Source organism: Sus scrofa, chromosome 6 (genome assembly GCF_054392235.1).
Source record: "Sus scrofa isolate SSC_HxYL_T2T_F1_AM1 chromosome 6, Sscrofa_HxYL_maternal_Yorkshire_Landrace_v2.0, whole genome shotgun sequence".
Lineage (NCBI taxonomy): Eukaryota > Metazoa > Chordata > Mammalia > Artiodactyla > Suidae > Sus > Sus scrofa.
This window is the reverse complement of record NC_139388.1, coordinates 89,989,144-90,012,460: the sequence shown is the minus strand read 5'-3', so window position 1 is coordinate 90,012,460 and position 23,317 is coordinate 89,989,144. Positions and strand designations below refer to the sequence as shown.

The 23,317-nt window shown below is 46.7% G+C and overlaps 1 protein-coding gene, 1 long non-coding RNA gene and 2 other non-coding genes across 30 annotated transcripts in view; 1 reads left to right on the top strand and 3 right to left on the bottom strand.

Annotated features, from left to right (window-relative positions):
* RCC1 (regulator of chromosome condensation 1) overlaps window positions 1-19,315 on the bottom strand; it is a 28,441-nt gene extending 9,126 nt beyond the window's left edge. For 3 of the 27 annotated variants that reach the window (XM_084963608.1, XM_013999074.3, XM_013999078.3), the window contains exon 1: window positions 9,685-9,739. Coding sequence is in view for 9 of the 27 variants with exons in the window: in XM_084963595.1 (XP_084819721.1) it covers window positions 907-972 (66 nt within the window). In the remaining 18 variants the exon portion in view is untranslated. Of the gene's footprint in view, window positions 1-906; window positions 1,055-1,920; window positions 2,141-2,869; window positions 3,212-3,496; window positions 4,534-6,429; window positions 8,451-8,991; window positions 9,551-9,684; window positions 9,740-10,869; window positions 11,005-15,230; window positions 15,353-19,003 lie in introns of those variants that run through there. The other 24 variants (XM_084963595.1, XM_084963603.1, XM_021095669.2 and 21 more) reach the window with 22 other exon arrangements.
* On the top strand, window positions 9,547-23,048 carry LOC146402628 (uncharacterized). The gene is made up of 3 exons (XR_014807372.1): window positions 9,547-10,094; window positions 15,302-15,383; window positions 20,444-23,048. It is a non-coding gene; the product is annotated as an uncharacterized LOC146402628 (long non-coding RNA).
* On the bottom strand, window positions 20,442-20,645 carry LOC146402630 (small nucleolar RNA SNORA73 family). The gene has a single exon (XR_014808709.1). It is a non-coding gene; the product is annotated as a small nucleolar RNA SNORA73 family (small nucleolar RNA).
* On the bottom strand, window positions 21,662-21,865 carry LOC146402629 (small nucleolar RNA SNORA73 family). The gene has a single exon (XR_014808710.1). It is a non-coding gene; the product is annotated as a small nucleolar RNA SNORA73 family (small nucleolar RNA).
* Window positions 23,049-23,317: the final 269 nt, after the last annotated feature.

Below are 23,317 nucleotides of genomic sequence, written 5' to 3'. Positions count from 1 at the left end.
ATGGAGCAACCCAAGCACTCAGGAGTAGGGGCCTGACTAGATAAAACAGTATAAAGCCAGGGAGTTCCTGCTGTGGCCCATTGGTATCCATGAGGACGCAGGTTCAATCCCTGACCCTACTCAGTGGGTTAAGGATCTGACACTGCCATGAGCTGTGGCATAGGCTGGCAGCTACAGCTCTAATTTGACCCCTAGCCTGGGAACATCCATATGCCATGGGTGCAGCCCTAAAAAAAAAAAAAAAAAAAAGACAATAAAAAAAAGTATGAAGCCATTAAAAGTGATGCTTTCCAGAGACTTATTCCCATCATCCTATTATCCTATTTGTGGGGAAAAAAGTATACATACATATAAAAATGTGTAGAAGTAAATACAGTCAATATTAATAATGGTAACCTCTGGAAAATGTAATTATGGACAACTTTTACCTTTTCTATGCACCTTACTACATTACCTAAGATACAAGGAACATTTCATGTATTTTTAATTTTAATATTAAAAACCATGAGTTGGAGTTCCCATTGTGGCTCAGCAGGTTAAGAATCTGACTAGTATCCATGAGGATTAGGGTCTGATCCCTGGCCTCGTTTGGTGAGTTAAGGATTCAGGGTTGCTGCAAGCTGTAGTGTAGTTGGAAATGCAGCTCGGGTCTCGAGTTTCTGTCGCTCTAGTGAAGGCCAGAAGCTGCAGCACCAATTCAACCCCTAGCCTGGGAACCTCCATATGCCGTGGGTGTGGCCCTAAAAAAAATAAATAAAATAAAAAGTAAATTAAAAAAAAACAGGAGTTCCCATTGTGGCTTAGTGGGTTAAGAACCCAACTAGTGGGAGTTCCTGCTGTGGCTCAGTAGTAATGAATCCGACTAATATCCATGAGGACAAGGGTTCAATCCCTGGCCTTACTCACTGGGTTAAGGATGTGGCATTGCTGTGAGCTGTGGTGTAGGTCACAGATGCAGCTCGGATCCAGCATTGCTATGGCTGTGGTGTAGGCCAGCAGCTATAGCTCTGATTCGACTCCTACCTGGGAACTTCTGTATGCTGCAGGTGCAGCCCTAAAAAGAAAGCAAAAAAAAAGAGAGAGAGAGAGAGAAACCTACTAGTATCCATGAGGATGTGGGTTTGACTGCCTGCTCGCTCAGTGGGTTATGGTTCTGGCACTGCCACAGCTGTGGCATAGGTCACAGATATGGTTAGATCCTGCGTTGCTGTGGCTGTGATATAGACCAGCAGCTGCAGTTCCAATTTGACCCCTAGTCCAGGAACTTCGAAATGCCGCAGGTACAGCCCCCACCAAAAAAAACCAAACACTGAAGAATATTAAGTGAAGTATCCCTCACATCTCCTCCCAACCCTACCATAATCACAAGTAACTTCGGTAATATGTTACTGTTATAATCAAACCACACACACACACACACACACACACACACACACACACACACACACACACAAAGCTATTCTCATTAAATAAAACCAAACCAAACCATCTGTGGTCTTTGATCCAAAAGGCCACCAATCCTGGGAGGAACCTGGCTTTCCTCTAAACAGTCTAACAAAAGATAAACACAGTATACACACTCACATAACACATAAATATCAGGTGTTACAAAAGGGGGAAAGGAAATCACAAAGTTTGTTGAACACAGCATGATCTGAAGCAGCTGAAAACCTCAGCCCTGAGCCCCTCTCCTCCTTAAACTGCTGCTGCCTCCTCAAAGGCAGCTGAGAACAGACATTCTACCTGGCTAGCTCAATTGCAACCCAGTCCAAATTATACTGGACACCTCTGTTCCTGGTATTCAGCTTTATTGAGCCCTGGCCCTTAAGGTTATGAAAGACAGTGAAGTTGTCTAAGGCTTAGGAACCCTCTGGGATGGATGGTGAGGGCCCAGGCAATTTACCTAGATGTGGGAATTACCATTGTGGCGCAGCAGAAACAAATCCGACTAGTATCCATGAGGATGCAGGTTTGATCCCTGGCCTCGCTCAACGGATGGGGGAATCCAGCGTTGCCCTGAGCTGCAGTGTAGGTTGCAGAGGCGGGTCGGATCCTGCATTGCTGTGGCTGGCATAGGCTGGCAGCTGTAGCTCCAATTTGACCCCTAGCCTAGGAACTTCTGTGGACCATGGGTGTGGCTCTAAAAAGCAAAAAAAAAGGAAAACAGCTACCCAGATGCAAAAGTGGTAGACAGAGCAGGTGGTGGTTAAGAGGAGCCATAATAGAAGTTCCCACATGGTGCAGTGGGTTAAGGATGCGGTGTGCCTGCAGCTGTGGCTTGGGAACTGCCACATACCACAGGTGCAGCCAGAAAGAAAGAAGGAGAGGAGCTAGAATATGTGCTCCTCAACTTTCCAGCTGTTTCACCTTGGGCAAAGTTAATCTCTTTATGATTCAGTGTCCTCCTCAGTAAAACAGGGATAATAACAGTACCTACAACCCTGTTGTGGCCTGCGCGATCAAATGAGCTGTGAAAGTAAATATATAGTAAGTACTGGATAAATCAATACTGGAATTAGAACACCTAGGGCTGTCCCAGGTAGTGCTCAGGCACAGATCTAATCTAATCTAAGCTAACCCACTTTTCCTCCATTTTATAGAAAAGGGCTGGAGACTTTATGGAAAGAGAGCTCCAAGAGCCCTTGTCGGGCTCCACTGTGGGCCTAGACAGCAGCCCCCTCTTCCTTCCTTCCTTCCTTCCTCCTGATAGGTCCCAGATCCTCAGTCCCTCCAGCTCCCCACTCCATGGTATATGAACACAAGGTCTGAGGCCTCTGAATTTCTGGGCACATTCCTGCTGACTGTCCTGGGGGAGAAGAATGAAGTACTGAAGATAGGGAAGTAGCCAAAGTCCTAGAATCCGCCATACCTGTACAGGCTGAGCCTCTGCAGGTTGTGACTGGCCTAGTTCTGATTCCGTTGAGGTGGCAGTTCTGTGTTTCACTCAACTTTGCTTCTCACGGGATAGAACTCCTCCCCTCCAACCAGCCTCTTTGTGACCAGTCTTCCCAAACTAGAAAAGCACATTCTTTGAGAGAGAGAATTGGGTTCATCTGCTAGAGCTGTGGTTTGCTCACCCCTGCTTCTGTGACCATGGCTGGCCTCTCTGGCAGCTTTAACCTCTCTGAGCTGTATCCTCGTCTGTAAAAACGGATACCACGACCACTTCTAGGGCTGCTGTCAAGACTGAATGAAGGAGTTCCCATCATGGCTCAGTGGAAATGAAATCTGACTAGTATCCACGAGGACGCAGGTCTGATCCCTGGCCTAGCTCAGTGGGTTGAGAATCCGGCGTTGCTATGAGCTGTGGTAGGTCACCAACGAGGCTCGGATCTGGTGTTTCTGTGGCTGTGGTGTAGGCCAGCAGCTACAGCTCCGATTCAACCCCTAGCCTGCGAACCTCTATATGCCACAAAAAAAAAAAAAAAAAAAAAAAAAATTTGTAAAGGACTTTGCAGTGCCAAGCATACAGTAAATACTCAATACATGGCAGCACTTATTCATTCTAGGAGCACCTATTACCAATGCTTGGTTTGGGGCCAGGTGTAGCAAGGAAAAAGGAAACTACCCTTCTCCCTGTCCTCATGGAGCTTACATTCCAGTGGGAAAGAAACACACACACACAATTATTACAGATGGTAATAACTGTGTGAAGGATAGGCAACATGATGTCATAGGGAATATATTTGGGACACAACAATGTAAATGTACCTAATACCACTAAACTATGTACAATTAAAAGTGGTTAAAATGGCAAATTTCAGGTTCTGTATATATTACCACTTTTTTTTTTTTTAAAGGGCTGCACCCTAGGCATACGGAGGTTCCCAGGCTAAGGGTCGAATTGGAGCTACAGCTGCCAGCCTACGCCAGAGCCACAGCAACGCGGGATCCGAGCCACGTCTGCAACCTACACCACAGCTCCTGGCAACACCTGATCCTTAACCCACTGAGTGAGGCCAGGGATCAAACCGACAACCAGTTGGATTCGTTTCTGCTGTGCCACCATGGGAACTCCTATTACCACAATTAAAAAAAAAAAAAGAGAATAACTAGAGTAGGGGCAGAGATACAGGTCAGATAGGTGACATTTGGACTAAAACTTAAAATACTACCAAGAGAAAGCCAGCAGGGGAAGACAAGGACAAGAGACAGGGACAAGAGCATGTGATGAGCTTAGGAACCTGAGGAGGCCAGCGGGGCTGTAGCTGGACACAAGGGTGGCACAAGGGCAGCAGGGGCTGGATCATACAAGGCCTTGTAGGGAAAACAGAAAAGTTTTAAGAAAAAATGTCTCTTTTTTTGGCCATACCTGTGGCATGCAGGAGTTCCCAGGCAGGGATTGAACCTGCACAACAGCAGCTACCAGGGCCGCTGCAGTGACACCGCTAGATCCTTAACCCACTGAGCCACCCAGGAACTCCATGGAAAAATGTCAATGATTGTTACAGTTACTGAAAAGAAAATGGAGAGGATTGGAAGAGGAGGCGACCGCAGGCGACCACACGAGAGAAATCAGTGGCATGATTTGGTCTGAGGCAAGAGAGAAAAGAAGACAAAACAGATTAATTTAGGAGACAGGTTTGATTTGCCAGATTAGATGTGGGGGATGAGGGTGAAGGAGGAACCCAGAATGACTTTTTCATCTTAAGGAATCCAGGGGGGTCCTGGGCAGGCCTATCTGATTCCCCTATGAACCTGACCAAAGCCAACGACTCCCAGCCTTTGGTTTAAGTGAAAAGGCAGATGGTACACTTCCAGCTACTGAGATGGAGAACACTGGGGCAAACAAGAGGAGAACCTGAGAGGTCCATTCTACCAAGCACTTGCGTAAAGGGCGAAGTGCGTGGAGCCAACCAGGAAGGGATGTTAAGTAGGCAGAGCTGGATGGGTTAAGAGGTATGGGATATAACAGGTGTCCACTGTTTCAGGTAAACAGCTTGTACCCCTGGTACAAGGGGTAGCCAGTTCACTGTGTCCAGGGCCCTGTCCTGCCAAAGGCATATTTCCTGTCAGTTCATTAGAATGACTTGCAACAGTCGGCTGTGGAGGGGAGGGGCTCCTGTGTAGTAGCATGGAAAAATATAACGAAAGTGAAAAAAAAAAAAAAAAAAACAGGAAAAAGAGCTGGTACTGTTACTGGACTGACCTGTGGGCAAGGCCTGCAGTGGAGACAGGAAAATAAAGGCTATATGAGGTACGTGGTGTCATGGGTCATTAACCAAAAGAAGTGTTAGTGTGGGTTTGGACTTGACCCTTGGCCACCTGTGTTTTGGGCCAACATTAGGGGGCATCTCACTGCAAGCTAACCTAACCACACTGACCCCACTTTGCAGGTGAGGCAAACTGAGGCCCAGAAAGGTAAAGTATCTTGCCCAAGACTGGAGGAGGAAATCAAGATCTGTCCAAGTTGGTCAGACCCTAGAGCTGGTGCCATTGCCTACTTCCTCCCCACACTCCCTGGCCTTGCCCTGCCAGAGAACTCCCTCTTCCCTGGAAAAGCCAGCAGCTTGTCTCTGGTCTTCCGACTGCCCACCTCAATTCCCATCCCATTCCACACGTCATTCATGATCTTTACAAACCTCAAACCTGAAACAAGCTGCTTCCTTGCTCAGACTCCTCGGTGGCTCCCTCTGCCCACAGTTCTGAGCATGGTGCTAAAGACCTTCAGGGTCTAATACTCACGACCTTTGGCCTCCTGTCTTGTCTGCCACACCCTCCCTTCCCTTCTCACATAATCTCAGACTGCTTACTATTCTCTCCATGTACATCTCTAGACTACCCCATTCCTTAGCCTCTGGTAAGACCAACTTCTCAAAGTCACTTCCATTGGTAAACCACCTCTGATCCCTCTCTCAATCCTAACATAATCACTCTCTGGAAGAAATTAGGACAGACTTTTGGATCGTTAAGTATTTTATTTTCTTTATTTGTTTGTTTTTTAGGGCCGCACCTGAGGCATATGGAGGTTCCCAGGCTAGAGGTCAAATCAGAGGTACAGCCACTGGCCTATACCACAGCTCACAGCAACACCAGATCCTTAACCCACTGAGCAAGGCCAGGGATTGAACCTGGAACCTCATAGTTACTAGTCAGATTCGTTTCTGCTGTGCCACAATGGGAACTCCAGATCACAAGTTTTGTTTTTTGTTTGTTTGTTTATCTTTTCTAGGGCTGCTCCCGCAGCACGTGGAGGTTCCCAGGCTGCGGGTCTAATGGGAGCTGTAGCTGCCAGCCTACACCAGAGCCACAGCAATTTGGGATCTGAGCTGCACCTGCAACCTACACCACAGTTCACGGCAACGCCGGATCCTTAACCACTGAGCGAGGCCAGGCATCGAACCCGCAACCTCATGGTTCCTAGTCGGATTCATTAACCACTGAGCCACGACAGGAACTCCCGCTCTTACTTTCTATATGCCAACAAACTTTAACTTCTCAAAGCCTAAAGAAGGCACAGTCACTCCCATTTCACAGTTGAGGGGACTGAGGCTCAGAGAAGTAAATTTTCTTGCTTATGCTCATACAGCCAGAAAAGATAGCTAGGAATAGAACCAGGTACATCTGATAACTAAAAACAAAAACAGGAGTTCCCAGTGTGGTGCAAAAGGATCAGCGACAACTCTCAAGCATTGGGATGAAGGTTTGATCCCCAGCAAATGAAGCTCAGATCTGATCCCTGGCTGGGAACTCAGGTTGCAACTGAAGCTCATATCTGATCCCTGGCCCAGGAACTCCATAGGCCACCAGGTGGCCAAAAAAAAAAGCAAAAACAAAAAACGGGAACTCCCTGGTGGCTCAGTGGGTTAAGAATCCACCATTGTCATTGCTGTAGCTCAGGTCACTGCCACAGCACAGGTTTGATCCCTGGCCTGAAAACTAATGCATACTGTGGGCGTAGCCAAAAACAAAAACAAAACAAGAACAGGTTGGCTAAAAGTAGGCCATGATCTAGGGAGAGTTTGAGGTAGCCTGGACAGGCCACCCCAAAAGCCCCCAGAAGCCTGGCCAAAAACAAGAAATAGAGGGCAGAAGCCTGCTCAGAGGGACAGGATGGTGGGAGGAGACTCGGAGGCAGCTCGGGCCTGGGAGGGTGGGCCAGGTAGAGACGGATCTGCTGAAGGATGTGTGGAAGGACAATGGGTACAACTCCGTGCAGTGGTGGAGAGAGCACTGGTTTTCAAGTCTCAGAAACCTGTGTTCCCTTCAAGTCTGAGAATTTGCATCTCTCAAACAGGGGCTCCAGGCACTGCAGCGTGCTGTTGTGAACAATTCTAGAGGCATGACAAGGGGTGAAAGGGCACCTCCCAAAAGGTGGAGCCCTGCACCCATTACCCACCTGCATATCCTCTACTACACTAATCAGTCATTTGGACAGACTCTCTAACCGCTCTGGGTATGTTTTCTTTCTTTTCTGGCTGCACCCATGGCATGCAGAAGTTCCCAGGCCAGGGATGCAATCTGAGCCACAGCGATGACAACATTGGATCTTAACCCAATGACCCATAAGGGAACTCCATGGGTGTGTTTTCTTAATCACACAGGGAATGTCTGGGTTGGGACTAAGTAGTAGTTTTTGTCTGCACCCCGCACTCCCCAACAAACACAGCTTCCATCTTCAAGGAGGTTACAGTCTGGTAGAAGAGTGAGATATAATCACGGTTCGTCAGATACAGAGTCAGCTTCCGCCAATAGGCACCTAAGGAGTACCAGCCTCTCCTAGAATGCACACACCTGCCCCCAGAGGTGTGATCATTCTGCCTTTACAAATAAGAAAGTGGAGGCTCAGGAGAAGGTGGCCTGGGCCAAACAGAGGTGGGATGACAGCTGACCACTCCCTAGCAGGACCAAAGCTTTGCCCCTTCCCCAAGTACCCCCCTGGATCTGTTTCCTCATTTGGTGAATGAAGGCACAGCAGACTAGACAGTTTACCAGGAGCCTGCTGTGACCCCCAGTGACCTCATTTCTTCAAAGGGACACAGAGCCCTCTTTGACCACAGCAGCTGTGTTCCACCCCCCTTAACCCGAAAGACACTTGCCCACCAGATGCAAAGGCTGAAGAATCTTTGTGAGAAAAGTCCCCAAGAGCTCTGAGACTCATGTGTCAACAAACATTTGCTAATAAGCTCCTGCCTCGTGTCAGGCACAGAGCTGGTATACTTCATCCAGGAGCTCCTTACCAAGGAATCCCCCTTATGTACCGAGCTGAGCCGGGGCCACACCTTCCACCAGATGTCAGAACCACAGCTTTATGGAAATTATAGGATATTAGTAATCCTCACCACCTGCCTCCTATCATTTTACAGTTAAGGAAAATAAGGCTCAAGGGGAGTGGGTGGGTGGCTCAAGGGCACCCAACGAGGACACTGCAAAGCTGAACAAGATTCCGGCTCTGGGGATGCCTTTGCAACAGCAGCATGGAGAACTCCTGGTTGATCTTTCCAGACTCCATTCTGATGCCCTTCGTGGATGAAACCACCCCTGCCTCCACTCCCACCCAGAGTTCCTTGGTCTTGCACTCCAGACCTTTTGAGACCCAACCACTGCTGAATCATCTTGCTCTTCCCCTCTCTGTACCCCGTGCTCCAGTCAGACTCAAACACCCGTGGTAGCCCCGGATCACAACACTCCCTACACCTTCATGCCTTTGCCGTGTGCTCTGTTCCCTGCCTGGATCACCCTAACCCCTCCACCCTCAATCTGCCAATTCCTTCAAAACCCTGGACAAATCACCTTGGCGGCAAAGCCATCCCTGTGACCCCTCCTGGGCAGGCTTGAGTGACTGAGTTCCTCTCCATCCTCCATACACTCAACCTAGGCTGGGGTGCCCAAGTCATACTTGGTTGCAGCACCTCAGTTACTATTAGCCAGCAGCAGCGCTCCGGCTCGACTGGCATACTTCAAAAATCACCCTAAACCATAACTGTGATCCCACACCGGTCACCCCAGAGAGGCCAGGAGCTCTGACAAGGCTACACAGGGTCCTCTCACCATGTTTCCCAGCCCTGCAAGGGCAGCACGGAGGAGACAGCCAGTAAATAATCTCCTGACAGATGAGTTGATGCGGAGTTCACAGCACACCTCCCGACGGGTCAACAGTCGTCGCCGTGATGCCTGTTGACACTGAGATTTCGCTCCCTGCGCAGACCCTCTGCAGCCTACCTCGAGTTCCTAAAGCAGACCCACGCGGGGCAGGATACCTCCGCCACTCCGCAAATCGCATTCTCCAAACCACCGCTGGACGAAATCACTTTCCCGCTCCGGAAACGCAGCCCCAGCCGGGACAGCCGCCCTGGCCAGGGAGGCGCGCGGGGCTGCGCACCGCAGGCGGCGAGGTCACCGCGGCCGCGCGCACCCCGGCCGGCCGCGCTCGGGCCGTTTGAATCTCCCGCCCGCGCGACTGGCGCGGGCCAGGCTTGTTCCGCGCGGCGGCGAAGGGGCCGCGCGGCCCTCGCTCGGTCGAGGCGGGGCCCGGCCAGCTCCCGGGCGCCCTGCGGGGCCGGGGAGCCGCGCGCCCGCACACGCGCCTCCCTGCCGCCCGGCTTCACGTGGGGCCGGCGCCGCGCCACACGGGCGCGCGCAGGCAACGGCCCCGGCCCGCCGGCAACCGCAGGTACCCCGGCTGTGCCCGCCCTGCGCGCCACCCTCCGCTCCGACCCTCCGCGCGTGACGGGCACGACCTACCTCGCTGCAGGTCCGCCACAAGGAACTCCTCCGATCGCCGGCCCGGCCGAGAACTGCCCCAGAGCATGCGCTCTGCGGGCCTCCGGCCCCGACCCCGGGCCAGAAAAGAAAACAAAGGGCCCGGCGGCCCCTGGCGGCCGCCCCGGGAAGTGCAAGTGGCGCGCTCTGGCTAGGGCGCTCTTGACCTCCACCCTGGCCCGGGTACAGTGGGTGTATATTTTGGAGACCCCAAATAGGGACAAGTGGACTGACAACCAGAAAGAGCACTTGAAATCAGAGTTTGTTTGGGAAGATTTGGTGTGGACGGGACTGTACGGGCAAATAGATACTGATCTTCCCTTCTCTCAAGAGGCTCTCAGAGAAAGAAGAGACATCAGACTATCACCAAACTATTCAGGGCGATGACAAAGGTACGCACAGGGTTATCTGACTTAGCTGGGGCTTAAGAAAGGCTTTCCAGGCTAAGCCGGAAAGTGTAGGGCTTCCTAGGAGAAGCCTCCCTTGCGATGACAGGGAGCCATGAGAGCCTTTGGTCATTATGGGAAACTAACTGCCAAGGCCTGACTGGGGCAGAGGGTGCCCTGGGAGTGAGTGACAGGAAAGAAAACGGGAGAGGAAGAGACAGACCGCGGATTCAGGGTCTTGTGTGTTTAAGGAGAGAGCCTCTAACCTTAGGCAGTGGGGAACTACAGAAGGGATTTGAGCAGGTCAGTGACATGAGCAGATTTTTTTAGAAGAAAATGGAGAATAGACTTGGAAGGGGAAACCAACAGTGGGGGAGAGCAATGAGGTAAGAAAGATTAGGTTGTGGAGAAAAAAAAAAAGAAAGAAATAAAGAAAAGAAAGATGAGGGTGTGAATTGAGGTGGGGGGCCAGAATGTTAAATAGGCAGGAAGCAAACTACCCACTCTCCTTAACACACTCCTTCAGGATGGATACAGACTATTCTTCAGGATTTCAAGTGTTCCTTGTGGTGACTTTTCAGGCCTTTTGATTGTGTCTGGGGGTTTCCCAAGTCAGGCCAGTGACCTCTGTAGAAGAATATTTCCTTCATGTCACGTTGACTCTAATTCTAAAAGTCATTCTCCCATACTTGAACTCTAGATGGATAGTTTTGGTATTTACTAACTGCATTTCTTCTCTAGAGCCCACCCCAAGGCATTCCCCATCTTCAGGGCTTCTTACCTCCTCAAGTTGACTTCCGCCTCCATCACAGACTCCACTCACGGATGATATACTGTGAAATTCCTCCAAGTTTTAAGCCTGGGATCTCTGATCTCTCTCTGCTTTCTTCCTCCAAGATCTTACTCATTCACATGGCTTGATGTAATTATAAAAATAAGTATTGTCACCTATTTTGTAGAACATTTTACTTTACAGAAACACGTTCATTCATGTCCATTAGTTCATCTGTTCCTCACAAAAACCTTGACATTTGTTAAACAAGTTGGCTCGGGCCATCATACAAGTGGTAGATCAGAATGCTTGCTCCGGGCTGAGCTGTCATCTTTTAACTGAGAGGGCAGTCCATCTGGTCTGGTTCTGACCCCCACCCTAAGTTTCAGACCTACAGCTCTACCCAGAAGACTCAACATCCAAAATAAAGCTCACTTCCCATGGATCTAGATGCCCCATCCCACCCCCACCCCAGGCCCTTCATCTTCCAAGGCAAGGTTAAGGCTCTCTGAGAAGTACAAATGATTCAGACTTTAACTTTTTTTTCTGATTCTTCTCTCTTCTCTGCTTATTCTATTTCTGTCCCTCTGGTCTATAGCACCACCCTCCTGGCCTCTGCTCCACCTCTCAACTTTTCCCCTCCTTTTCATTCCACCTAGATCCCCAAGTTAGTCTCCCTAAATCATAGCTGTCAGACTTTGCCCTGCTTGGAAATCTTCAGGGCTGCACTGGGAGCTCTAACAAATGTCCCAAGCTGTTAATTTCTCATTTCCCCCTTGGCCTCCACACTGTAATCTGAACCTAGCTGATTTTTTTTTTTTCTTTTTTCTTTTTAGGGACCCACCTGTGGCCTATGGAACAGGAAGTTCCCAGGCTAGGGGTCAAATTTGAGCTACAGCTGCCGGCCTATGCTACAGTCACAGCAATGTAAGATCCGAGCCATGTCTTCGACCTACACCACAGCTCATGGCAACACCGGGTCCTCAACCCACTGAGCGAGGCCAGGGATGGAACCTGCAACTTCATGGTTCCTAGTCGGATTCGTTAACCACTGCGCCACGATGGGAACTCCAAAAAAAAAAAAAAAAAATGTTTAACTGAAAATACTATTAGTGAACAGTGGAATAACTTTAATACTTTGCAGGTAATTGGAGACTCTGAAAATAGCGAGGAACTGAAGATAGAAAATTTATGAAAAAATAATGGTTTAAAAATGTTCAAACTATAAACCTACAGATCTGTGATTAATTTTAGGTGTCAAGTTGGCTAGGCTATACTGCACAGTTGTTGGATCAAACACCAGTCTAGATGGTGCTATGAGGTATTTTTCAGATATACTAATTTTTATTTTATTTTTTTAGGCCCGCATCTGTGGCATATGGATGTTCCCGGGCTAGGGGTCGAATTGGAGCTATAGCTGCCTGCCTGCATTACAGCCACAGCAACTCCAGATCTGAGTCACGTCTGCAACCTATACCACAGCTCATGGCAATGCTGGATCCTTAACCCACTGAGCAAGGCCAGGGATCAAACCCACAACCTCATGGTTCATAGGCAGATTCATTTCCACTGTGCCACAAGTGGAACTCCCTGATATCTTTTTTTTTTTTTTTTTTTTTTTTTTTTTTTTTTTTTTTTTAATGCCTCTACCAACAGTGACATCTTTTTGTTGTTGTTGTTGTTGTTGTTGTTGTTGTTGCTACTTCTCGGGCCGCTCCCGCGGCATATGGAGGTTCCCAGGCTAGGGGTTGAATCGGAGCTGTAGCCACCGGCCTACGCCAGAGCCACAGCAACGTGGGATCCGAGCCGCGTCTGCAACCTACACCACAGCTCACGGCAACGCCGGATCGTTAACCCACTGAGCAAGGGCAGGGACCGAACCCGCAACCTCATGGTTCCTAGTCGGATTCGTTAACCACTGCGCCACGACGGGAACTCCCCTGATATCTTGATATTTGTCATTATCTTGCTTCACTTCTCTTGGTATGATAATCTCTAGGTCCATCCATGTAGCTGCAAATGGCATTATTTCATTCTTTTTTTTTTTTTTGCTCACACCTGCAGCAAGGGTCAGGTGTTGTCTCTGTGAGGATACGGGTTTGATCCCTGGCCTCGCTCAGTGGGTTAAGGATCCAGCATTGCCGCAAACTACAGTGTAGTTTGCAGATGCGCCTCAGATCCAGTGTTGCCGTGGCTGTGGCATAGGCCCCAGCTGCAGCTCTGATTCAATCCCTGATCCAGCTTCCATATGCTGCAGGTACATCCATAAAAAGAAAAAAAATTCCCTCCCGGTTCAGGCCATAGCAATGACCCGAGCCATAGCAATGATGATCCTGGATCCTTAACTGCTAGGCCACCAGGGAACTCCCTATTTCATTCTTTTAAATGGCTGAGTAATATTTCATTTCATATACATACCACATCATACTTTTAATTTTTTTTTTCTTTTTGGTCCAGCCCCTGGCATATGGAAGTTCTTGGGTCAGAGATTGAATCTGCACCACAGCAGTGACCCAGGCCTCTACGGTGACGGTGCCATATCCCTAACCTGCTGCACCCCAGGAGAACTCCACCAGATATACTAACTTAAAAAATTTGGTGGGGGCAGGGGGGGTGGGGGGAGTTCCCATCATGGCTCAGCGGTAACAAACCTGACCAGAATCCATGACGACGTGGATTCAATCCCTGGCCTTGCTCAGTGGTTTAAAGATCTGGTGTTGCCGAGAGCTGTTGTGTAGGTCATAGACATGGCTTAGACCTGGTGTTGTTGTGGCTGTGGTGTAGGCCAGCAGCTAAAGCTCTATTTTAACCCCTAGCCTGGAACTTCCATATGAAAAAAGACAAAAAAAAAAAAAAACTTTTCTGGAAATTCCCCATGTGGCTCAGCAGTAATGAACCCAACGAGTATCCATGAGGACGAGGGTTCAATCTCTGGCCCTGCTCAGTGGGTCAGGGATTCAGCCTTGCTGTGAGCTGCAGTGTAGTTTACAGATGCTGCTCAGATCCTGTGTTGCTGTAGCTGTGGCATAGGCCAGCAGCTTTGGCTCCTATTTGACACCTAGCCTGGGAGTGTCCATATGCCATAGGTTCAGCCCTAAGGGGGAAAAAAAAAAGGAATAAATCAGTAGACTTTGAGGAAAGCAGATTACCCTTTATAACATGGATGGGCCTTATCCAGTCAGTTGAAGGCTTTAGGAGAAGGAATTCTGCCAAGACTGTCTTTGGGTTCAAGACTGTGACATTAGCTCTTGCTGGAATTTCCAGCCTGCTCACCTGCACTACAGATTTTTGAGCTGCTAGACCCCTGTCATAACCACATGAGCCAATTCCTTAAAATAAATCTCTATCTATCTACGTGCATACATTCTACTGGTTGTTTTTCTTTAGAGAACACTGACTCATACAAAATCTGAGAAGCTCAAGGAACTCCAAGCACAAGAAACAAGGAACATCAAAATCAGTTGCTCAAAATCCATGAAAGGCAATCTTAAAAGACATCAGAAAAAAACATGTTATGTGCAGAGGAACAAGATAAGGATACAATGCAACACACTGTGTACAGAAAAACAAAGGATACAATGCAAACAAGACAATGCAGCTATACTGCTAAAGTACTCCAGAAAAATATCTAGACAAGTATATCTTGGAAAAGCAAGGTTCACACATAAAGATAAATTGAAGTATTTCCTGACATGCAAAAGCTGAAAGAATTCATCACCAGAAGATACATAATAAAAGAAATGTTAGGAGTTCCCACTGTTGCTCAGTGGGTTAAGAACCCATGAATCCATCACAGTGTTCATGAAGATGTGGGTTGTGATCCCTGGCCATGCTCAGTGGGTTAAGGATCCAGCATTGCCTCAAGCTGTGCAGCTCAGGTTGCAGGGGCAGTTCAGATCCAGTGTTGCCATGGCTATGGTGTAGTCTGCAGCTGCAACTCTAAGTCAACCCCTAGCTAAGGAACTTCCATATGCCGCAGGCACAGCCTTAGAAAAAGAAAAAAAAAAAAAAAGAAGAAGAAGAAATGTGAGAGGAAAACTTTTGCTCAGAAAGAAAGTGATACCAGATGAGAATCACAAAGGAATGAAGAGCACTGGAAATGTAACTACATGGGTAAATATGTAAGAGTTTTTCTTTTTTTTTTTTCCAACAAAAGGTCTCATGTATTTATTACTGAGCCAAAGCACTAGAGCAGAAACATTGGCACAAAGAAAAAAAATTATTTTCCCAATAAAACACATCCAGTTGTTCAGATAGTAGTGATATTTTCTGAGTGATACGTATGTGACCTTGACACAGCATAAATACATGTGGGACTCCTTATAGGCCCAGCTTGGTTCTTCTCCAGTGTTTTCTCTTGGGAGTTTTACCTGATTTTACTACCAGTTTTCATTTGAATCCATTGGGGAATGGGATGATTCTGCTTTTGTTTCTTGGCCAGGAATTGCTTGCTGAAAGCCTTGTTTGAAGACCTCGCAAGGAGCAAATTCAACTACACATAGCGTGGTGGAGAAGAGACAAGAGTAAGATTTTTTTTCTTTTATAAAACTTTAAACGAAGATAATTGTCTCTTTGAACAAAAATAATAATGTGGGTTTTATAGTGTATAGAAAAGTAGAGTACATGACAACAATAACAAAGACTGTGGGGTGAGAAATATATTGTAACATTATTGTATAAAGTGATATAATTGAATGTAGGCTTTGGAAGGTTAAAGATGTATACTCTAAATCCTGAAACAACCCCCAATCAAAAATAACAAAAGTTATGGCTAGGAGTTCCCGTCGTGACTCAGTGGTTAACGAATCCGACTAGGAACCATGAGGTTGCGGGTTTGGTCCCTGGCCTTGCTCAGTGGGTTGGGGATCTGGTGGTGCCGTGAGCTGTGGTGTAGGTTGCAGACTCAGCTCAGATCCTGCGTTGCTGTGGCTCTGGCACAGGCTGGTGGCTGCAGCTCCGATTAGACCCCTAGCCTGGGAACCTCCATATTCTGCGGGAGTGGCCCTAGAAAAGGCAAATAGACAAAAAAAAAAAAAAAAGTTATGGCTAATAAATAAGCCAACAAAGAAGCTGGAAGCTAGGATGGAATCGGAAATATTTAATTTATTTTTATATTTTTTTAGGGCTGCACCTGTGCCATATGGAGGTTCCCAGACTAGGGGTCTAATCAGAGCTGTAGCCGCTGGCCTACACCACAGCTCACAGCAACGCCAGATCCTTAACCGAGTGAGGCCAGGGATTGAACATGCATCCTCATGGATACTAGTCAGATTTGTTTCCTCTGAGCCACGGTGGGAACTCTGATATTTAATTTTATTTATTTATTTTTTGTCTCTTTTAGGGCCACACCCCTGGCATATAAAGGTTCCCAGGCTAGGGGTCAAATCAGAGCTCTAGCTGCCAGCCTATGCCACAACCACAGCAACACCAGATCCGAGCTACATCGACAACCTACACCACAGCTCATAGCAACGCCGGATCCTTAACCCACTGAGCGAGGCCAGGGATCAAACCTGCATCCTCATGGATTCTAATTGGTTTTGTTAACAGCTAAGCCACAAAGGGAACTCCCTTTCTCATTCCTTTTAAGTGAACATGAAACATTTACCAAGATAGGCTATGCTGGGTTATAGAACGTCTCTGTAAATTTTAGAGGATTTAGTTATTCAGAGTATACTTAGGCCACAATGGAATGAAAGTAGAAACCAATAACATCTTTGGAATACTCTGAAATATTTAAAAACTAACACACTTTTAAGTGGCCCACAGAACAAAGAAGAAATCAAAAGGGAATGTGAAATCTTGTTCTGAATTTAAATGAAAACATAACATAGTAGAACTTGTGGAATAGTGTTTGTTCTGTGTTGTTTTTATCTTGTGGAATATTGTTAAACGAGTATTTGTGGGAAATGCATAACACTTAAATGCCTATACTAGAAAAAAAGGTCTCAAATCAGTGACCTCAGTTTCTACCTTGGGAAACTAGGAAAAGAAGAACAAATGAAACCCAAACTAAAAAGAAGAAAAAATAATGATCAAAACAGCTATCAGGGAGTTCTAAAAAGACAAAAGATAAACAAATAAAATCGCTATCAATGAAAGAGAATACAGAAAACAATAAAGTCATCAACCAGTGTTTGCTATGTGTCAAGCACAGTACTAAGTCCTAAGCATACACATGATTTTTTTTTTTTTTTTTTTTTGCTTTTTAGGGCTGCACCCTCGACATAGGGAGGTTCCCAGGTCTAATTGGAGCTACAGCTGCCAGCCTACGCCACAGCCACAGCGACGCAGATCCCAGCTAATTATTTTTTATTATTATTATTATTATTTTTTTTTTTGTCTTTTTGTCTTTTGTTGTTGTTGTTGTTGCTATTTCTTGGGCCGCTCCCACGGCATATGGAGGTTCCCAGGCCAGGGGTTGAATCGGAGCTGTAGCCACCGGCCTACGCCAGAGCCACAGCAACGCGGGATCCGAGCCGCGTCTGCAACCTACATCACAGCTCACGGCAACGCCGGATGGTTAACCCACTGAGCAAGGGCAGGGACCGAACCCGCAACCTCATGGTTCCTAGTCGGATTCGTTAACCACTACGCCACGACGGGAACTCCCCCAGCTAATTATTTGACCTACACCACAGCTCACTGCAATACTAGATCCTTAACCCAGTGAATGAGGCCAGGGATCAAACATACATCCTCATGGAAACTATTCGGGTTCGTTAACCACTGAGCCATGAAGGGAAGTCCTATGATCCCATTTTTTGAGGATCCCTCAACTAGTGGGTTAGATGGACATCAACAAAAATAATCACATCACTGGAGTTCTCTTGTTGCACCATGGGTTAAGGATCCAGCACTGTCACTGCAATGGCTTGGGTTGCAGTTGTTGCTGCCCTGGCCCAGGAACTTCTGCATGCCCTAGAATTAGCAGAACACAAGAACATTGTGTTTTAAACCAGGTGGTTTAGCATCACAGGATGTTACGATGTAGGAGGAGCACTGTAGTCATTTGCCTTGCTCAGATGCATGCTTTGCCACTTGCTAACTTGGGGAAGTTCCTCAACTCCTCCAACTTCAGTTTCCCTCACAAATAAGAGTACGTACTTTACAGAGGTATTGGCATGGGATATTGGATGAAACAATGTATACATCTTATCACATTGTCTAGCTCAAAGCTAATAGTATATCATGATATGGTTCTGGACTTTGGTTCAAATCCTGGTTCTGCTACTTGTTGGGTGATCGTAATCCCTCAATCTCCCCCTTTCTTCCTCTCTTGGATAGGTAGGGCTGAGTGAGCTAAGCCTGGTTAGGTCATTTGTCTATAGTGGTAGACTTTATTCAATAAAACTTACTGGATACTGTATATCTAGTTTCCCACAAGCTCATTGTACTCCTTAAGACTAAGCTATTTACAAATACTAATTCTCACTACAACTTCAAGTACTTTTATAGTCCTCATTCTATGCATGAGGGAACTGAGGCAGAGAAGTTAAGTGGCTTGCCCAAGGTCACAGGGACTGCTCAAGTGGTATGTGGATATTAACCCAGCAGTCTCAAGCCTAGCAACTGATAGGCCTACATGCAGAAAGAAGACTAAAGTATACAAGCAGGTGTGTTGCAACCTTAAGATTAGCACAGAGGGACCTAGAATACTTGCTGACAGCTCTGCTTCAGCTGCACGAGGACATCAGGGAAATGGGTATTACTTTCCACCTAGGACCCAGCCCTACTGAGAACATGTACTAAAGACACTAGACCTTTTACTGAGCATCTACCCTCCAAAGACTGTTTCTCATGGATATCAAGATATGACAGGAGTTCCCAATTCCCCTTGTGGTGCAGTAGAAACGAATCCAGGTAGAACCATGAGGTTGCATGTCCCACCCCTGGCCTCGCCAGCAGCTGTAGCTCTGGTATGACCCCTAGCCTGGGAACTGCCATATGCCAAAGGTGTACACCTAAAAAGCGGGAAAGCGGCTGGGGGGGCTGGGGAAGGACCACTGAACTTGTCATTTACCCACCACAGCAATGCCAGATCTCCCGTTGTTTAAAGACTTGTAGCTATGCTTAGTCAAAACCCAACAAACCCTCCCAAGTTCTCCTAATAATGATCATAAATGCTAGCACCTTGTCTCACCTATTTTAGTGCTGCACCCATAGCATATGGAGGTTCCCAGGCTGGGGGTCGAACTCCCTATTCTGTGCTTTTTGGCCTTGATTAACTACAGCACACTTAGGCATCCCATGTTTGACACACTATACACCACACTACCCCCACACCATCCCTGCTCAGAGGTTTCTAAACGAGCTGAGTCTACCTCCCACCTTTAAATTCACTATGTCCTTTCCAAGCTAAACTCTTACCTTCTAGATGATTCCCATCCTCCAGGGTCTTATCACTTCCCTGTAATGCTAGCAGCCCATCCAAGGGCTTGACAAATTCTATTGTGACACAAGCATGACACAAGCACACACCTTGGACAGTTTAACTGGCTCAACATCTGTGATTTTATCATTTTAAGTCAATCTTAGTTGATACTGGTCTGACTGGCAGAACTCTCACCCATGTCTAGCAGGTGACCAAGGCATTACAGACAGGTCCCTCAAACACACTGAATTTGTTATCCAACCAAAATCATGCAAGCCCTGGAGTTCCTGTTGTGGCAGAGGAAATGAATACAACTAGGAACCATGAGGTTGCAGGTTCGATCCCTGGCCTGGCTCAGTAGGTTAAAGACCCAGCATTACCATGAGCTGTGGTCTCGCGATGTAGCTCAGATCCGACTCCTTCTAGCCTGGGAACCTCCATATGCTGTGAATGCAGCCCTAAAAAGCAAAAAGGCCCTGAACTTGACTGTTTCCTTCCTATCAGGAACCAACATGTTTTTCCCAAAGTAGTATTAAATTAAAGGTAGTAACTTGGCACTTAGTGCAGAACCTCCACAGGTTACCTGAAAGCTGAGTTTAGTGGCTCAAGCATTCTGGCCAGGAACTCCACGGGTGGTGTTTAAAAAAAAAAAAAAAAAAAAAAGGCAGTCCAACTCATATAAAACTCTTAGCTGCTAACCACTCACTTGTAAAAAAGGAACAACACAAATATGTATATAGTCATTTTTATTATAATTCATGAGCACAGTAGAAACTGTCATGCATCTCTTTATTAAAATATATAGGTCCTCATACTTCCACTTGTCAGAAAACCCACTGTTGACTGGTTTTCACATCGTAGAAAACCTGAGAGGATCTCTAGGGCCACCCCCCACACCTGTCACATATAATTCCTTCTAATTTCAATGGGCATCTGGGCAACATACTATTCCTCTGCTGCTTTTTAAGATAGTTCCAGGATTAAATATTCTGTGTAATCTTAACATTTTCAAACTGCAGGTTTATCTCCCCGAACTGCAGGGTACTCACTTTACCACATCTCCCTGCAAGTAAGGGACCTCAAAGCATTAAATATTAATTTCAAAGTTAGGTGAGGTTCATCTTCTCTCCTAAATGAAAGGACAAAAAAAAAAAAGTAATTAGATTCACACATAAAATCTTAACTCAATTTTCAATTTTTGTATACTAGATGTTTCCTGCATGGTTTGTCTCCTCAGTCATTGTCCACAGGACTCTGAGAAGCTGTAGGAATATGCAGGCGCAGACTCAAGGCCCAGCTTCATCTCCAACGTTGTGGAAAGGGACTGTACATCATGGGGCAGAGCCCTATGCTCCTCTACACCACCAGGACAGAGCCCGGGGAGAGTGACCTCCCGGGGTATCCACGTTGGAATATCTGAGTAAACACCATCACCCCTGTTTTCAAGATTTTCCCCCTCCCACACATAGATTTGAGAGAAGTTAAATGAAGTCCATTACGATCAGTAAGTGTTGTCTACTTAAAGAGAGGTCTGGGCTCACTGAATCATTCCTTTGACATGTACCTCAGCCATTGGGGCCAGCATCCTGAGTTTTCACAGCCTACAGGATGACCTGGAGATGGCTGCATTTGCAGATGACCAAAATACTGCCTCAAAGAGGCAGGGGAAAGCAATATCAATGTATATGACTAAAGGTGAGGGAGAGATGCATGCAAACATGCACGTTTGACAAGTTTGTCGCTGGTCCCGAGGTTTCTACTAGTCACAAGGAACAGATATCACCATGAAGGATTTTTAGTGTTTAGATGACATGCAAAAATTGGGCACATACAATCTTCTAAAAACATCTGACTACCTGAAATAAACATCAACACACACTGCTAAAGAACTCAAGTCATTGCTATTGACTTTTTACCTTGTCTATTACAATTATAGCTGTTGACTGTAGAGGTACGTTGGAGCATATGCCCAAGTTATCAGAGTAAACTGATTACACAAAAACCAAAAGCTTATTACATGGCTCAAGTGAAAACTGACTTTAGCTAAGTCATCCAAATTTTCAAAACTGCTACATTTGCAAAATATAAACTTCTATCCTACCATTATAAAGATGTGAAAATCAGTTTTACGTAACCAAACTAAAAGCCATCTTCCCAGAAAATGATCATACATCTAGAAAATTATCTAGATGCATCAAAGAGCAGCAGCAGTCCCATGAAAGGCAGCTGGGCTCAGAAGGATCAATACTGACAGGCAAACGCTGAGAAGCCAAAAGCAATTCACATTTACTTACCTCAAATCAAGGCATTAGGAATCCCAAGCGAATGCTGCAAAACAAGGCAAGTAAGAGCTTAATCCAACTGTACAGCAAAACTGACTAATGTCAATCTTCCACTCACTCTGGATCCAGACAGCTTGCTGCAGAGAGCTGTTTCCTGCATGGTTTGTCTCCTCAGTCATTGTCCACAGGACTCTGAGAAGCTGTAGGAATATGCAGGCGCAGACTCAAGGCCCAGCTTCATCTCCAACGTTGTGGAAAGGGACTGTACATCATGGGGCAGAGCCCTATGCTCCTCTACGCCACCAGGACAGAGCCCGGGGAGAGTGACCTCCCGGGGTATCCACGTTGGTCATTTTTCCTGAGAATTTAGCCCAGTTGAAATCCCTACAGGCGGTTAGCTTGCAGAGAAATAGGTAAACGTACAACCATTACAGTAAGGTTTCTATCTTGAATCTGATTATCTGGGAATCGAGAAATTGCCCCAAAAGAAAATAGCAAGCTTTAGTAGAAGTAACAGCTATCCGTTTATAAATCACAAGACCTTATCCGCGACGGCGGTATGTAAAAATTCCTGGGCTAAGGGCCAAACCCGCGCCACAGGAGCGACAACCCCGGATCCTTCAAGCAGATAGTCCACCAGGTTAACTCCAAACAAAAAAAGTCACAAAACCCCTTTAAACTCGAGAAATCAATAACAAAATATCCCTGCACACAACTCCAGAGAACGCTAACGCGCCTAAGAGGCAGCGTAATAAACGGCGCAATAGGCAATGTTTCGCTTGTGGGAGCAGAGGGTAGCAGCCCTGCGAACATAGCGCCCCTTGGTGAGGGCCAAGAACCGCAGCTCACGAGGCCTTCTCGGCCCACAGGCGACTCGGAGTCGCTCTAAATAGTATGATTACAACTGAACACTACGGTTGGCGGACCCCCTGCCAAACTTAGAGCCGACGAAACAGGCGGTGGAAAACACTCACCGAGAACTTAACACGACGTTCAACAGTCTTCCCCGAAAAGGCCGAGGAAGCGCAACGCCTCGGTATTTATACCTTCTGAAGAGCGCGGAAGCCAGGCGTGTCTAATGCGCCTGCGCCGCCTCATGCGCAGTTAGGGAATCCGAAACTCACTGAGGGTGCTGGGAATGTACCATAGGTTAAGCTCCACCCCTACTTAGCTCAGAAGCATCTCGTGATACTAGAGTCTTCGCGCGGGACCTTGCGGGGGCGTGCCAGTTACAGGAACTGAGCATTTAGTCAGATGGGTGCGTGCTGGATTGGATGTTGAGGTCTCTATGAACAGTTCACCAGTCTGGAGAATATACTTCTATTTTATTTTATTTTTTTTAGAGAATATGCTTTTAAATAAAAGTCGCCAAAAAAAAAAAAAAAAAACACCTTTGGAGTAGTAAGTAGGCAGAAGAGAAAAATGCGTCTATGGAAATGTAGTATCTCAAAAGGGATTGAATCTGCCCTGTCACGTGTAAAGTAAAATGCTTCGGTAAATAAAAGGGTAATGCTGAAGTCTTCGCTTTAAAATTGTTAAACTGGTAAATTTTTTGTTTATGTTAAGTACATTTTAACACATATAGACACCTAGCATAAAGAAGGCTGGTAAAGAATCCTTAAGGTAAATATTACATGTGAAGTAGAGCAAATGCGTTAAAATTTCGAATAAGTGCTGGGTAAATTGACATAGAGCCATCCCAATTGGACTATAAGGAGTAGAAACATTTACGATGTGGAGTTCCCATCGTGGCGCAGTGGTTAACGAATCCGACTAGGAACCATGAGGTTGCGGGTTCGAT